Source organism: Anser anser (genome assembly GCF_964211835.1).
Source record: "Anser anser genome assembly, chromosome: 10".
NCBI classification, from domain to species: Eukaryota; Metazoa; Chordata; class Aves; order Anseriformes; family Anatidae; genus Anser; species Anser anser.
The window spans coordinates 18176496-18193982 of record NC_139730.1 but is presented as its reverse complement, the minus strand read 5'-3'; the positions used below and the strand labels follow the sequence as shown (position 1 = coordinate 18193982).

The window sequence follows — 17487 nt, the reverse complement described above, 5'->3', positions numbered from 1 at the left end:
CTTCCATTTTTGAAAGTTGTCCGCAATTTCTTCCCTCAGACTACACAGCTGTTCCTACTTAGAGGTGGCACAGCTATTATCCTTACCATTGTGACACTGGGAGCAGGGCCCAGGTAAGGGAGATTGGCAGAGAACAGTAATCACTGTGCTATTTTCTTTTCATTGTTCAGCCACGTTGTCCAAGTATTGTATGTGACAAAAAGGCAGTATCAGGGAACATGGATTAGTAATTAAGGTCAAAGATTTCCTGCATTTCTTTCATCTTTACATTTCTCTCAACTTTCACATAATGCCATGTAAATATTTATTAGATTTGGGAAGTGTCTTTAGAATCTCATTTTGAATATAATGAAAGGATATACTGAATTCAAATTTTATGCGTTGCCCCTTTTTTGCATTTGAAAAAAAAAATATTTAAAAGTGTAGTAGTGACTTTAAATTGCTGGTTGCCAAAAGCTGGAAAGATTTGCCAAATTATTGAAGAAAATCTGACAAAGGCAAATGTAAACGGTACATACTTGTGTCAGGAACATGGTTCTCCACCCTGTAAAGAAAAAAAAAAAATTATGGGAAAGGCAACATCATCTGGACAAATGAGTAGGGGATTCTGTCTCTGTCACTGACATGTTATTTTGATGTCGTTAGTTGAAAAATAGTTAATGCTTTCATACCTGTTATGAGACTAAACTAAGAGGTAGTTACATACTACTTTGTGAAGGAGACCTGCATCTGCACAAGAGAAAGATCTGCTATGGACAAACAACTAAAAATTGCTCTCATAAATGTATTTATTTATTTCTCATTTTCCTGGAAGAGAGGAAGCAGTTTATCTCATTCCTCCTGTAATGAATGGCCTCCTCAGGATCCTCCCTCAGCTCTGCTGTACCCATAATTCTGCAAGACAAATTCTCTCACAGACATAATAAACATATACTTTAACATCCTGTGATAATTAAGGTCCTGAAAAATCTTTGTTTTGCGGCTGTATGGGGTAAAGGTTTGAAAACTGCAGTACATAAGCTGTTTTCTGTGGCTTCCCAGAAGCAGCTTCAGCTGTCTCTGTGCAAGTGCAGACCTCCACTACAGAATAAACCTCTGCATCTGTGTGTGCCTGCTGCTGCACAGGTGCTCACCCAGCTCATGGAGCACCAGGACAGATGCAGTCTTCTTGCAATTCATCACCTATGTGGCTCTCTGCAGGCCAGCATTTTCTGAAGCAGCTAATGGCAAAGTGGTATTTGAATGCTGAGGCAGAGATAGCAAAAAGAACATGCAAAAAGGCTTAAGCATTAAAATTGGATAGTGAGGGTAAACTGGGTGGTAAGAGGGATGAAACTGGTGGTGGTAAAGAGGCTACAGCTGTAGTGAACATTCAACAAATCCTAGACTGAGAAAAAGATGAACACTGATGGGATTGTAGAAGTGACCCATTTGCCCAGTTCCATAAGTCTTTGTCCTGTTCACAGCTGAATAGGGCAGTACTGACGGACCTAAACACATTTGCCACCAAGGTAAAAAAAGGAAGAGGACAGATACAAACTGAGGCACTGGACATCTACAACACATGCTAAAATAACCTACCACAACTGGGCTCAGCTTTTGGTGTTAAGTCAAATGGCAGAAAATATTTGTAAATCAACCAGATGACATGTCAGTGAGGTTAGTATCACATCTGATTGTCCTGGTTCCAGTTAGGACAGAGTTAAGTAGCTCATAGTAGCTGGTAGGGTGCTATGTTTTGGATTAGGATGAGAAGAGCGCTGATAACATGCTGATGTTTTAATTGTTGCAGAGCAGTGTTTACACCAGGCCAAGGACTTTTCGGCTTCTTGCTCTGTCCTGCCAGCGAGCAGGCTGGGGGTGCAGCAGGAGCTGGGAGGGGACAGACCCAGGACAGCTGACCCAAACTGGCCAAAGGGGTATTCCATACCATCTGACGTCATGCTAAACAATATATAGGGGTGGCTGGCCGGGGTGGGGGGGCCGGCTGCTCGGGAATAGGCTGGGCATCGGTCAGCGGGTGGTGAGCAATTGCATTGTGCATCACTTGTTTTCTTACACATTATTATTGTTAATACTATTACCATTATCACTATTATTATTATTATTGTTATTATTATTTTCCTGTCTTAATAAACCGTCTTTATCTCAACTCACAGGCTTCACTTTCCCGTTTCTCTCCCCCCATCCCAGAGAGGGAGGGGGGAGGGTGAGCGAACGGCTGTGTGGTGTTTAGCTGCCAGCCGGGTTAAACCACAACACTGATAAAAGCATTCACAATGCATAAAAGATTAAAAGTGTAATATTTTTCTCTAAGAAGTCCAATTCTTTGAGATATTCACCAACTTCAGGTCTTAAGATAATGGCCAATAATAATATAATGCTTCATATTATAGCACCTATGCGCTTTTAAGCTAAATATAATTGGGAACATACAGTCATTCTCAGTGCTTCATTTGCCTATACTGCATTATAGAGAGCCACTGGACCAAAGCAGATTTCATTAAATGTTCCTAATTCATTCTGCCTCGTTGCTCTTTTGTAAACAGGGCAGGTCACTAGAGAGCAAGGCATTGAGTCCAAAAAGAGCATCGTGTGTGAATGTACAAATTCAACATACAACCAAGGTAAGATTCCTCATTAGCCGCTAAAATCCCTCAGAACTGACCAGGTAAGAGCTTTTATTTACAGGGTAGAGCATAGCATCCTCACAAGCATTCAATCTCTTTTACAACTTCCCCTTGAAAAGGTTTCAGACAGCCAATAGTAGCATGGCTTAAATCCCAATCTAGGTCAGAGTGAATTTTTCAACCATATTTTGGCTCCTTACTTTGTGGTTTCTCTTTTTGCCTTTCTTCTTGATCAGGGTGACAGGAACATTTTATCCATTTTTACCAGGAAGAAAAAAAAAAAAGTAATGTAGCCAGAAAGATAATGATTAATCCATTCTGCAAGAAAAAAAGAAAAGTTCTGATTGTAAACTTACTGGTATTATCTAACCAGTATAAATAGAAGCATACTCAGACAAGGCACAGGATGGAAAACTCATGATGAATTGTTAGGGCATGTTGTGTTGGTTCTGTCAATGCCTGCAGTCAGATGATTTCACTGGCTGTACAGGATGAAATCTCATATTTCAATGTATAAGTAAAAGTGTCAAAGTTCAGCTGAAGCAGGGACGATTACAGAGCAAATTTTGTGTGTATTTGTAACTAGGGCACCAGAGCAATAGAGGAAGCCAAAATGAGCCGGAAAAGCAAAAGGAGTTTAAAGGAGAAATTTGCCTTGAAGAACAGCTTGGTTAAAGAAGCCCTTTCAGAATTCCTGGGAACTTTTATATTGATAGTAAGTGTCAGCTGCTTTCCTTCCTTCCTACTAATTTAATGTTGGACAGTGCTTGTAGGGGGACATGTATGCTTTTTCTTGTACTATACCAGCAGCGTGGTTACTGCCTGAAAAACAATGCACACCCTTGAATGAATTGCTTCTATTTATGGTAAGTTTGTAATTCCTTTCTTCACCTGATGTAATTATCACTGGCTATTAAAAACTCATAGCTTTATATATTACAACTGATAAACGTTTGATTTTTATAGAAGCAGAATTTCGTTGAACAACTATGTTTTAAAACATCCAGATATACACAGTGAATATTAACAATACTCTCGTATTTGTTTTTTAAAAACTCAGCATTTTATTCTACTTTCACTTCTATGCACAACTTCCATTTGCTTTAAAAAACCTATTGTATTGCACATTTAAAAGAGAATTTTAGCTGAGTTATTTTCCTGTGCTACAGAGATTTAGCCATGTGACTTGTAGTGAATTTATTCAGTTACACTGCTGAATCTTCAGAGATTTTGTAAGCTAACTATTTTTGGTTTTGTTTTTAACTATATTACATAAATTATACATTTGCTTGGTTCTGTAGTGCTGTTACAATATTAGGTAAATAACAAAGCTCCATGTTTTCATATCCCCAAAGCTTTTTGACTTCATTTCTTGCTCAAGATTTCTGTGCATTTTGCACTGGGAAACAGAGCTGTCTGGTGATATACCAGGGTAGAGAGCAGGCTCAGTAGCAGAGCTGGAAGTCAAGCAGCTAGAATATTTATGCCAAACTCTCTTGCTCTTCTTAGTCTGAACAAGACCGTCTTGCTTATTGCTAAATATTTCATCATAGTGAAAGGGCAGAAAAAATAAAAATCGGGCATAGGAATGACATAGTGTATTTTATAACTGTAACTATATTAGCTAAATTTCAAGTAAGCCATCTAAAAAATTCCAGTAGCTCATAAAATACATGAAAATAATGGTCTTTACTACAATTCAGCCAACTGAAGTGCACAGGCACTAAAGTAACATTATTCTCAAATTTAATACGATCCATAAGACATTACAGTAAGGAGCACATTTAGAAGCAAGGAGCACAAAGCACTTTACAAACATTAATGAATTAAGTGTCACAACACCCTGGTAAGGAGGGGAAATGTCATTATCTTCATTTTATATATTAGCAAACCTGATTAGAGCAGACTGCACAGGAAGCCTGTTGCAGAACTCTGAATATAACCCAGATCACCTGACTTCCAGTCCTCTGTCCTCGCCACAAGATCATCCTCCTCTGTCCATTAATACAATTAAGCAAGTGAAGAAAACGTATTAAAGTGCAGATTAGATTGCAAATGCTATTATTTAATGTCCTGCTGCACAAGACTAGAAGGAAATGGAAACACAGAGTCCATTTTCTATTATATTCCCCATATGAATATAGTAGAAAATGAAGCTTTAAAATTGTTGTTGATAATTTGACTGAATTTCTTAATTCTATTTTACCCTTTCTAGTTTTAAGCTTGGCTTAAAGCAGAGAAGATCCTCACATGGATTAAACTGCAGCTTTCCAAGTGCTCAGATACCTCAATTTATTTTTAGACTGTGCAAGTTAGCAACAGTACAAAGTTTATTGGGAAGAAATGGACTTTTCTGCTGTTATTTATTGATACCGCTTTTAGGCTCTGTCAGCTAGTAAGTTGTTTCTCTTAAAGAGCAGACAAATATTAAACTTATTAACTTAAATTAGAGCTAATCAAAGGGGCACCCTGATAAGTCAGGAGGCAGAAATCCTTGAAAAACAGACTATGTATGCAAAAGAAGTGATAGCTTTCTTCCACTGTACTACAACTATGTTTTAATCCTGTTACAAACTGAAAGCAAGATGAGAGTTCACAGCCTACAGCGCTGTTCATTTGAATCTTTCCTGAAAGCCATTTTTTGCCACTGTGATGGGTTTTACAGCTTGTATGGAGGACCTGTGCCAGGGAGCAGGGCAGGGATGAGCCCTTCCATTATCCACAGGCTCTCTCTGGAAGTCAGTGTTAACCGATGGTACCTAAACCTGTGATCAGCCCAGTACCTCTAGAAGCCAGCTGGGTGAAACTCCATCCCCCCAAATCACCTATTTCTATTTCTTCTGGAGAACGTCACAGACCATGTACTATTAAGAGCTTAAGTTACCATCTTGGGTAACTCTCAAGTCTTGCAATATTATTTTCCAAACTGTAAAGTGTAAAATCTGTAAGATTAATTTCAGGACACCTAGAACATCAGGCAAATAACAAGCCTTCCCCTGGAGGTGAGAAGGGCTCCACCTGCAGAGCTGAACAGAATTGAGACGACAAGCCTTGAAAAAGTCCCTGGGTATAGAGTTTGGATAACATCTCTTGGTCATCTCTACTTAATATGCTGTGGTTTGCCTTGCAGCATAGTCTCAGAGCCTGCAAACTGAATTCTTTTCAGATGAAACTGAAGTGGAAGGAGAGCTCCAGAAGCACAGCAAAGGTGCTGACCGTTAATAGATGCTCAGCCACTGGATCAGACTAGAGATACGGCTAAGCAATCCCCACCCTGAGATGTCCATAGTTAGGTCCTCTAAACTGGCTGCTTCACAGATCTGCTTATATTGCACAGCATGCCTTGGTAATAAGGACTAGCCGCTGCCAGCCCCTTTCTCTGCTTACCAAAGCACCTGATTTGAGGCTTTCTGAGGGTTCAGTGAACAACACCATACCGTACAAATCTGGAAGTCCTCTGCTGTATAGGCAGATCCAATGGTATACAGAGCAGCTGCTGTTATCGCCTGGCTGGGTAATCCTGTTGGTGATTAGGCTACTTTACTCTTAGACCTATTCTTCCAGGGGAACAATATTTCTTTCAGTATCAGGCCGTGAATTATTCCCTAAGGCACTGCACAGCTTCTCCAGTTACATTCTGGGACAAGAATTGGAACAGTAGAAAACATACATTTTTCAGTCCATAACCAAATGCAAATTGCATGTGGTTTTGGTTATACTGAGCTTTTGGTTAGTGTCTTGAACTATATCACATCCACTTTATGAGGTTCCATCAAGCTGAGAAAATGTTGTGCTTAAACACATATGTGTTTTCTATTAAAAACAAAACAAAACAACAAACAGTGATGCATTTTTAATATAACTAAGTTACACTTGCAGCATAGGCAATGAGGAATGTGCATTAGGCTTGGTATTTCTGTTTTCACATTATTTGTGAGCTCCAGTCTATGCCTTGCATTTGCCTTGGTATGTCCCATGGCAAACCCCCAACCTGCAAAGTTTCATTGTGCCATTTGTAATTTAAAATGAATATCCTCACAAATACACAATCTGCCTATAAAGCTTTGAACAAACATTTGAAAAGGAAGACGCTTTCTATGAGCGGATATTGAGTATTGCAGTTTTTGCATAGTGTGTTTAGAACCAACTTCTGGGACAGGACCCTCCATCCCACACCTGTGCAACAGGTCCCGCAGGCAGGAGAATGCCAGCCCCTTTGTAGTGCGGTGGGCTCAGAGGCCAGTGCATACACACATCAGTCTCAGCCTCAGCCTTCTGTAGTTGGGGCTGTCCTGAGGCCTCCCTTGAGAAAGAGCACTCCGGGGAGCTTTTTGTTTTCCAGCATGTCTCCTGGTTCAGTATGTTTCCTCTCGGGGCTCCTGTGGGTTACTGTGGGAGGGACCAACTGGGTATCAGCACAAAAGAGTAAAGAAGCCATGCTGAATCAGATAGATGGCTTATGTGACTTTCCAGTGAGTCTGCCTGGAACTCAACTAGCCAACTGCCTCTGTGCTTTTAATCATGTTTCTCTCCATATTTCTCCTTTGGGACTTGGCTGCATTGCTCTCAAACAAAATGGGATTTATTCTGGCTTATGCCATTAAGTATATCTGAATTGGAATAGTTCCAAAAAGAGAAGCCAAATGGGCCATGTGGCTTCCTTTACCAGCTACTGCTCACCTAACATAGTTTGTATTTCATTTTCACTCTGAAGAGCATCTTACTAAACAGTTTCCCAGAAAGGAGCTGCACAACAGCCAGTGTCTCCTGAGTCCAGAGCAACGTACGTTTCTTTGATGAAACAGAACACAGGCTTCCATTTAGCATACAAAGACGAGTAGGCAGCATATTTGCAACTTTCCCTATCTATTGCTTCTCTAAGGACACAGTCAGATAAGTGAGTATGACCAACACTGAGCAAATTAAGACATCATCATCCTCAGTTGTTACTGTTGTACCAAGTGGAAAACTAAATGAATGTTCCCACAATTCTCACTGTGCATGGCCCCACCCAAAGTAAACAGGGACACAAAAGCCAGCTAGCAGTGAGAAGGATTCCTTTTCTATTCCAAAGCCCAGACCCCATCTGGAAGCAGGGAACCTCTTGCAAAACTCTCACTGAGGCAAATGTTTGTGTGTGCAGAGGCTGCAGTGCCTCAGCACCTGCATGAATTGAGTGCATGATATCGCCCACTGCAAACAATCCAACTAATTAGAAGAATGGCTATTTACCTGTTGCTCATCAAAATCTTTTTGTCTTGTTTTCATATTCTGACCACTTCATTATGTAAGTTATCATTTCTGCTTTCTTGGGGAGTTCAGTCTTGCCTGAAAAATTTTTAAGTATGACATTTCATGGATTTTTTCAGTCTAGAAGATTAAAATTTAAGCAACTGTTCAATATCTTTCTTTTTGTGGCCCTAGATTCCAGTGCATGTTACTTACAATACTGTACAGTAATATATATCCATTATTCCAAGCATGCATTAGAATCCTCATTACATATTATTACATGAAAGCAAATCTAGCTTTTCATCATTTACTCCTTAGGTAAGTGTTTAGCGTTTAATACAAAATTACTACTTAGAATTTTTACACAAAGAAAATAAATTCTTGTTCTAAATTTTTGTGAAATGGAGACTTTGTATAGAACGAAATGGCTTACAGCAATAGTAAGTAGGAGTAATCTCTAACAAATTTGTTTGAGATTAGCACTGACTTTCCTGCAGTACAGAATCTTATATAATTGCCTGTTAGACAATGAACTTAAGTTTGTCAAAGGTAGACAAAAAAGATTATTAAAACATTTATAATTGTGATATATCGCTCAACAGATTTTTAAATATTATACAGTGCTACAAATACCATGGGTCTCAGCCATGGCTGTACTCTGAAAAGTGGTTCATATTCCACAGAGATCCATAAATTAGGGTCTCTAGCAGTAATATTAGAGTTCAACCACTAAATAATTGAAGTCACTCATGAATCTGATGTCACAGAACTTAATCCTGAACTTCTAGACCAAAACCGCTCATTTTATGGGAATAAGAGGCTTCCTTTCCATGTCATCCCAAACTCAGAGTCCTTTCTGTTTCAGTTAATGTACTGGTTGTATATATTTTAAGACCTTACATTTTGCTAATGATTCTGTTGAAGATGTGCAAACTCTTCCACCTTCTTACAACTGTATAAGATTAGCATTGTAAACAGAAGTCAAAGTGGTAATAAAGATCCTCAGGTGGGCTCAGTTTAAGGAGGTGTTGTTGTACAGTGCTATTATTTCTATAATTTTACATTATCAAATTACTTTTTTTTTTTTTTCTAGAAAACACTTAGATCTCCCTGAAGTCATTCTTTAATTCAGCTAAATAGTTAGCAATGTGAAGGAACTGAAAGGAAGGTTACCCAACCATTCTTTTACACTGTGTGTTCATTACGGCAAATAATTCTGAAAAGTCACAGGAAATCCTTTGGTTTCAATACAAACTGAAGTGCAAAAATTGTGGTTATTTGTTTTTTTCCAGTATATGACATTTTAGACTTTCAGGTGACTCAGATGTTCTGTATTGCATGAAAGATTTAGGAGAGAGTTATCTTGAACTTTGCAATATCAGCCCTAACACATAACGGCTCTCATTGTTCAACCAAGAGGTTCCAGTAAATTGAACCTGATTTTGTGAGAAGTTTTTCTGTAGATGCTTTTTATTTTTTTCCCCCAGAAAGTCTGCATCTATAGAACTGAAGTGTAGGCACTCTCCCTTAGCCTCACAGAAGATTCACAGTTGGAATCTTTGAAGGAATGAGAGTGCAAAATGTCAGTTTAGGTTTTACAGGCAGAAATTTACAAGCTTTTTTTTCAAACCTTTGGCCAAATTAAAAAATAGTAATAAAAGTAATCACTTTTTAAAACTGTCATAAACTGTTGGAGAACAGAAGTGATAACAGATGTGGTTCATGCCATACAGTGAGTTTATGTCTCTGTGATCTCAGCACTTCAGATGAATGAACCACTCTGGCTAAAAATGCATTCTAGTGAGGTCTCCAGTCCATGGTCTGGTTTAAAGGAGAATTTGATTCAGTTCCTTCTAACCCATCCCTAAAAGGCTTCTTTACCAAAAAAGAGGAAGCGTTCAGCTCAAAGAAACATTTTTTTTTCCCCCAACAGAAAAGAACTTAGAAATAAAACATACTGAGTCTTTACTCGTAACCATGTCCCTTGAATATGAGGGCACAGCAAAGCTCCAGTTGCCCTGTTTCTGCACCCAAAGGAGAGTCAAAGAAAAGATATGTACCCTTATATTGTTAAGAGATGATAGGAAACCTCCTTTCTCATAAACGTCAAAGCATGCTCCTGTATTCTCCAAGCACCATTACGAAGACTAAACACATTTAATCCTAGTTTAGAGAGATTTTAATCTTTTCAGTTGGTGTAGGAAGCAAAGCAGAACAGCACACCTCAGATCAAGAGTAAGAGTAACCTGGGAGGGCAGCAGCACCTGACTATACTCCTTTTTTATGAGGCTGCTAGGTAAGATTTTCTTCCCTTGCCTCATCTTTGCTTCCTAGCCCCTTTGTAAGGGGCCATGTTTCACTCCTGACAGTTTGCATCTAAACATGAAATGTTTCATTTCCTTTCTCTCCTAAATTTCTAAAACTTAGTAAGAAAATAAAAACAATCTTCTCTCAAGAAATTGACTCAAGCCAGTTACCCTGTATAATTTAGGAAAGCATTTTAGCTTTTCAGGATGAAGAGTGCAATATTAATCATAATAAAATATAAGAGAATGCAGACCTTTGTATTTCAAGTGATTTCAAGCTTTTATTTGTCTCCTATTGCATGTGCAAAAGCAGTAATAAAAATTTAAAGGCATCAATTTATATAACGCAGCATAGTCTGTACCTCAATATTTTCACTATTTTTTTCCCACAGAGCAATTTGAGTCAAATCTTTGTTTTAAAAGCTTTATGTACACATTTCATCCAAAGCCTTATTAAATTTACATTCATGTCTCCAAGTAGTAATGCTTTCCGTCATTAAAAAAAGTTTCAAAATGGCAATCATTTGAAGGCTTATGTCTATAATATTTAATTAACTAAATGATATTTTTTTTTCAAACCTTTATTTTATTAAACAGTAAGTCTGAAAAAAATAAAGGGAAATCCATTTGAACCTAAGAGGATATTGGTTGTGTCCCAGGGGATCGTCAGGAGAACGGATGTAGTGATTTTTTTATTACTCCAAGTTTGATTAAATTGTAACGTACAAAAATCCCCCTGCCCCCACCAAAATATGTAATTAATGATAAAATAAAAGCCATGTGCTTTTAAACTATTTTAAAATTACTTGCCTGTTAAGCTCTATTTTTATCTCACCTTAAACTTTTTAAGTACTATCTGATTTAACAAAAGATGGCAAATATTAGACAAGAAATGAGATGAAGATTGCTTTTTCCTGGAAGAACAGGAATTTCTTCTGAGTTGAATTCTTGCAGAGCTCATGCCCTGAATTTCAGTAGATCTAATGCATCTCTGTTTTTGTTGCTGTTGGCATTATTACCTCTATTGAAAGAATGCTTAACAGCCCAGGCTGAATTAAGGCTATACATAATACACAAACATAGCAAAACCATGTCTCTGTATGTAAAGATTTTCTAATCCATGATAAAAAACCTTGTTATGAAATGCAAACAGATAAATTCTTAATCAGAATTGTTTTGTAAATAAAGAGATTAGAAATGAAAGTGAGTTCTAAAATACACTCCGAATTAGAGCCCTTTAGAAGGACACCATCAATTTAGTAATTGGACTTTCATCTGAAAAGTTTATTTACTACTTTTATAAGCAACACCCATTTGGGTGATCATGCATGGAAATATTAATGGGGCCAGAGGAAAAAACTGCGTAAGACTACAGAAAATCACAATCAACCCTCTAATGTTTTCATGGGCAGTTTTGGCCAGGGAGATCCCTACCTGACGTGAAGGGCAAATGCAACCACTTCTCCCAGCCCTCTCCCGTGTTCCTGTTTTAAGGGCCTAGATGCTCGGTGCTGAGCCTGGCTGTGTGGAGGACCTGTGGCAATCTCCCTTAGAAATGAAATGCCAGGGCTTGCTCTCATGTCCTCGAGTGTCCCAGCAGTACTGCTCTGCTTCTGCAGGCTCAGGACAGGTAATTTTGGGACAGCAGAAGAGTGCTTGCAGCAAGCACACAGCTTTAGCCTAACATGCTGAACAGCACCCGAGCCTGTCCCCTTCACAGCATGGCGCAGGAACCTAGCACGTGCGGCAGGACCCAGAGCAACGCTGCAGGCCCATCCAGTCTGGAAAAGGGGAGCAGCCAAGTCACTGACTAGCAGGAAATGCCTGTCTGGGGAATGGGGAGATTACAGGTGGGAGTGTGGCATGGGAAAGGGCAGGGTTACCGCCTTTCCTGAACAAAGGCATCCTTACAGAAAATTGTGAAGTGGTGGAGAGATCATTGGAGATTCTTCATGATTATCTGTAGCTGTTTAACTATGTCTTGAAAACTAACTAAAATGGAAATTCTGAAAGTATTTTTCTAATATTTCTCTATTGAAAGAGTACATCTTATAATTAAATTATTATTATTATTATTGTAACAGCTGACTCTGGATTCACTGTATCACACTGAATTCTTGTATTCTAGCAGAATATCATCAGTTGTGGAGTCACTGAGGCCATACTTTGCCTTCATGAACATCTATGCTACCCCACTGAAGGGATTTAACTCACCAGAGCTTGGCAACTGGTGATGTACAAGATAGAAAAAAACACACATCATTGCCTCCACACTGATAAAAAGCAGGAGACTTGGCTGCTTCTTTACTGTTACAGTAAGAGTGTATAGCTATGAATGCACATTACCAGTAGATATGTTTAATAAGAAGGGGTCTTTTTAATATAAACTTTATGCTTTAAGATGTCTAAGGCTTTACAGGCCATGTAGAAAATTAGATTCCCTAAAATTCTGGATTCCAATCTTGCAAGAAATCCTATTTACACTGAAAAATGCTATTTCACACATTTGTAAAATAAAAAATGAAAATAGTGCAGACAGAGGCACTGTGATCTTCAGTCTGAGTGGGATAAAGTTCTGCAAGCTGCCAGAGAATAACAAGACATTATGCTCACAAGAGGCCAGTTGTTTTCCTTTCTTAACATTAGCCTTCTTACCCAAGACAATGGGAACGATCTAATGTCCATGAAGCAACTTTTTTTGGCAGAGTTTGCAGACAGCTATTCCACACCCAGACATATTATTTATGACAGCAATCTAATTACTTTGTGAACAAAAAAGTCAGAACTGAAACTACTTCAGTAAATTTAAGATCAGGAGATAGACAACTGGTAAGATGAAAACCTGGTAACGTAAGACAAGATAAGATAAAGATACCTGACTATATTCTACTCTAAATTACAGTCCCATCAAATTTGTGTGCTTGGGTTTGTGTGGGTGCACTGATGGCTGAGCTTGGCCTAGAAACTTAGAATATTTAGTTACAACTTGATGATCAAGTTGGTCTTAACTCAGCCAAGCAGAGATTCACAGGGTATTAAATTGCTGCTCACGTAATTACATGATTAGGTGATAGCTTCCAGTTATGTCAGCCTAGTAGTAGTAAGTATGAGAAAAAAAAAGTCTTTCTCTCCTCCTTAAAATGACAGCAGATAAAGTATTTCTGTGACATGGTTCAGATTTGCAGGTTTAGTCCCCAGTTTCCTCAACTCCAAATGGGTACACACGGACTGTGCCTGCCTCATTGGTCATACATGAGCAGGCAGTCACTCACTAACACCCACTGAGCACAAAGCCAGTGCAGCTGTGCTCAGGCTGGCTTGTATGCCTTCTTGTTTGCAGATTCAGTTTTCTGAGACCAGTTAGGACAAAAATAGAGCATCTGCAGTTGCATATTTCCCTGTAATGTGTATAACAGTAGCTGTTATGCAAGAAGACTACACAGCTGTTTCTCTATGATTCTTCTTGGTTATGGTAATCAGGGAAGGGAGGCCACAGCCATCCTCTCTTATTTCCTTCCCTCTTCATGTGAATTTGCAGTTGATGTACATAGATATGGTTACTGTCCCTTATCCTTTTCTATAACCTTCTCTCCCACTCCTGTTCTCTTTTTTCATCACCCTTACAGTAAAGGTTGTTATTTTCAAAAGAATGGCCTTTTCTTTTGAATTTGCTAACTTTTGTCCATGCCATTTCAAAGCATAAGTACATACTTGTAGACCTAACTACTTCCCTAAAGGCAAACTGTACCCCAGCTCACACAGGGCTGCAGACCATCCCATACTGATCCTCCTCCATATCTGAGCCATACCTTTCACTAAATCTTGCTTGGGGCAATTCCTGGAATACTCCCTTTGAGAAGTCTGGAAAAATGAAAGCTGGAGAACGCTAATTCCGCCTCCTCTAGCCTTGTGCCATAATCTTAAACTTTATAAATTTCAGCACACCCATTCTTTCCATATTCATTAAACATATAAATATATGATGTGTAGAATTCTCATATGAAGTTTTAAAAAAACATGTAATTTCAGTTGTGAACAGCTGAAATGTTTTTTGTTTTGCTTTTATATCTGTATGTGCATTTGTGCTTAACATTGGAATAGTGAGGTATTAGATATGAACAGAAATGAGAGAATGCATAACATAGTCGTATGTCATCCATTCATTGCACAGCAGTTGACTACAGCTTTGAATGTCTTGTAACTTTCAATTATACAGTCCAATAAACTACTGCTATCTAACACCACCCTACCCTCACATATCCTGACAGCTGTAATACTTTGGCACCATACAGTTCTCTGTTTGCTCGCATCATTATAACCTCAAGGCACGAACTGCACCTGGGTATAACGACACATTCTTGGGGCACTTTTATAACAAACTCTGTCTGCATTGCAAAGCTGGTTGAGAGTAATTTTACTGAGAGTTTTCTCTATCGCATTTTGGAATTAGTTAAAACCTTGGGGAAATAATGGAAACAAAAGTTTGAGTTTGCCTGTTTAAATTGCATCTATTCTAGCAGGACTTGCTTGTTAAACTTCAATCACCAAATCTTTTTGGTATAGTCTATTTCTAAGGCAGGAGAGATTTTCCCATTACATTGTTTCTCATTACACGTTTCTGAATGGAACTGCCTCGCAACTAAAAGCAAGCCTTTCTCCAGCAAATGTATTTTAGGTATTCAAATATGCATAGTTAGGAAGGTCATTTACAACACAGTCATGGGTGACGTGCAGTAATGGCAGAATGCTAAAGTGAAGCAAGGAGATAGACCAAAGCAACTGCATTGGATAAGATGCAATACTTTTACGAGAAGGAAAAAAAACAAACAGATTCCCACGTACCATAAAAGGAGGAAAATAAATATCTAATTTAGCATCAAATTAATTAACATTGCTCAAGATAAATCTCATCACATCCCAGAAATGTTATGATTCAGATTGCTTATACCTGCGGAGGAGCAAATGACTTCAGATTACAGATATTATATGGTATCTTCCATTGAGTGTTGGGTCCTTATTCAGAAATAGGCGTGTATTTAAAAAGAAGATTTTTCAAAGAGACAAATTGATTTCTAGCAAACACAGACCACCTAGTCCATCCTAAACTAAAGGCCTTTTGTACCTTTGAAAATATTTCCTATTGACTTCAATACATACTTGAAGCTAAGCACGGTTTTTAGAACTGAATAAAGATTATCTTAAGCATACATTTAAATGTTTTGCTGAATTTCATTCTGGGAAGAACCAGCATAAAATGGAAGTTAGTTTAAATCTCTTGAGTACACTCCAACGTGGACTATTCAGGTATCCCCACTTGAATTGACTGTTCAAATGGCAAAGCCCATGAAATACCCTGAAGCTTCTTGACTCCTGTGCATTCTAGAACAGCACTGAACCAGCCAGATCCAGACTTTCACCTGTACTCCACAGCCAGAGCTCCTCTCCCTTTCCCTACAATATACCCTGCACTCAGCACTCGCAGAAAGCTAGCTGAGCACAGCAAGGGGAAAAATTATACCTCAGGAGTATAAGTAACCACTTACTTTTAAGTCTGTCCGAACTATGATGCTACAAACGTTATTTGTCTGATTTCACTATGATTTGCCCTAACTTGTCTTTTCTTTGCCTTGGTCCATAACAGCTCTTAGATTTTAATCTCTCTTGCCCTTAGTCTTGAATCTTCTTGCATGGCTCAGAGTCATACTACCTGTTCTGGCTTTCTCCCTCATTTATTGTCTTCATTTTAAAATCACTGACAGTAAGGTCTAGCAGTTCATGTTTTGACAGAGCAATATATGACATCAAGGCAGCGTAAGAGTAACACACTCTCTAATCTTCAGACAGCTGTCTCATTCCAGAGTTTCAGTATTAAACATTAAACATTTTTGGACTATTTTTCATGACTTTTATAGTAAGAGTCTTTTATAGTTTGTTTTTTGTTTTTTTTTTTTTTTTTTGTGTATGTGTGTGTCATTGCTTATAACTATAATCTGGAATTGGAAACTTACCACAAAGAAATAATTCCCTCTTCACTTTCAGATTCAGAGATTTGTTGTGGAGACTGTGAGATCTTTTCCAGGCTCCAAATTCAGAGTTGTATAACACCATTATAGTTGAAAAGTGTTTTCTGTAGAGAGACAGAGAGGTTCTTACTAGCAGACATTCTTTCTGGTCACAAAACAGGGGAAAATAAGAGCAAATGTTCATTGTGGTAAAGGCAACAACAGTACCCATGCCACTAATGGCAAATTCTAGCATTTTTTCAATACGTAAACAACATTTTCAGCTATACCTGGACATCAGCAAGAGCTGCAAACTAACCAATAACATTTGACAGACATGCTTAAGATTTCACACTTTTCTTTTAAAATACAGGCACTTGGATGTGGGTGTGTGGCGCAGGCCATCCTTAGCCGAGGAGCACATGGCGGGCCCATGACAGTCTCTGTTGGATTTGCAATGGCAGTCACCATAGCAGTGTACGTGTCTGGGGGGATTTCTGGTAAGTGACTTCTGTTTTCTGATATAGCATTTATTGCCACAATTTTAAGGCTACCTTATTATATTATTTCCAATTAATGGAATAAACAGTTATGTATCTATCAGTAACAAACACCATTACAACAGAATCTGCATCAGAGTTTTGCTAGTAATTATTTTGTGTTCTTGTTTCCTTCTATTTTTCTGTTTGATAACCAGTTCCAACAAATTCTAATCCGAACTACAATGTGGTAGTTCACACCCTTGGCACACCTCTGGCCTTTATGAGCAGTGGTCTGTGCAAACCAGAAATCTATTTGGTGTTGCTTTGAGAATTCTGTCAATAATAACCAGGAAAAGATTAGAGAGAATCCTGCATTCACCAAGTAAAATGGTTGCCAGCCAGGTAGGAGGTAGGACAACCCATGAAAGGGTATAAGCAGCAGAGTTCGCTTTAGAGAGTACAATTCAACTCTCCATGTCTTATAACGAGCAAGTCCTCTCCTTGCCCCAAATTTTAAAAGAAACTCGCTTTGTTTGTTCTCAGAAAAAACAGATTAGAGAAAGCAGAAACAGCAAAAAGATTCAGTACTTGAGATACATTCTGTGATACACTATCAGTGTACTGTCATTGTCCCTTTGTTTCTGCTTTAATGTTTCCTCTATATATTGGTCAGGAATCCTAAGAATGGCTAAGCCACAGGTGTCTTTGTGTGCTACATTTGACATGCCTTGCTTCTCTACTATTCTCTACTACCTCTACTATTCAATTTGACCCAGTTAATACCAGGAACATTGGTATAACTGCTTTAACATTTTAATCCTCCCTGTAAAACAGA

At 38.5% G+C, this 17487-nt stretch overlaps 1 protein-coding gene and 1 long non-coding RNA gene across 5 annotated transcripts in view; one reads left to right on the top strand and one right to left on the bottom strand.

Moving 5' to 3' along the window:
- Positions 1–3011: 3011 nt before the first annotated feature.
- AQP9 (aquaporin 9) overlaps positions 3012–17487 on the top strand; it is a 29608-nt gene continuing 15132 nt past the window's right edge. Inside the window, exons 1-2 of one of the 3 annotated variants that reach the window (XM_083851188.1) lie at positions 3012–3345; positions 16544–16670. In XM_083851188.1, the coding sequence (XP_083707314.1) occupies positions 3244–3345; positions 16544–16670 (229 nt within the window). In that variant the 5' untranslated portion in view covers positions 3012–3243. Of the gene's footprint in view, positions 3497–16543; positions 16671–17487 lie in introns of all 3 variants that reach the window. The other 2 variants (XM_083851187.1, XM_083851186.1) reach the window with 2 other exon arrangements.
- The window catches only part of LOC310905206, a 129010-nt gene continuing 116257 nt past the window's right edge, over positions 4735–17487 (bottom strand). The window contains exons 6-8 of one of the 2 annotated variants that reach the window (XR_014588859.1): positions 16177–16295; positions 7863–7958; positions 4735–7019 (exon numbers count right to left, since the gene is read on the bottom strand). This is a non-coding gene — a long non-coding RNA (uncharacterized lncRNA). Of the gene's footprint in view, positions 7959–16176; positions 16296–17487 lie in introns of both variants that reach the window. The other variant, XR_014588858.1, reaches the window with a different exon arrangement.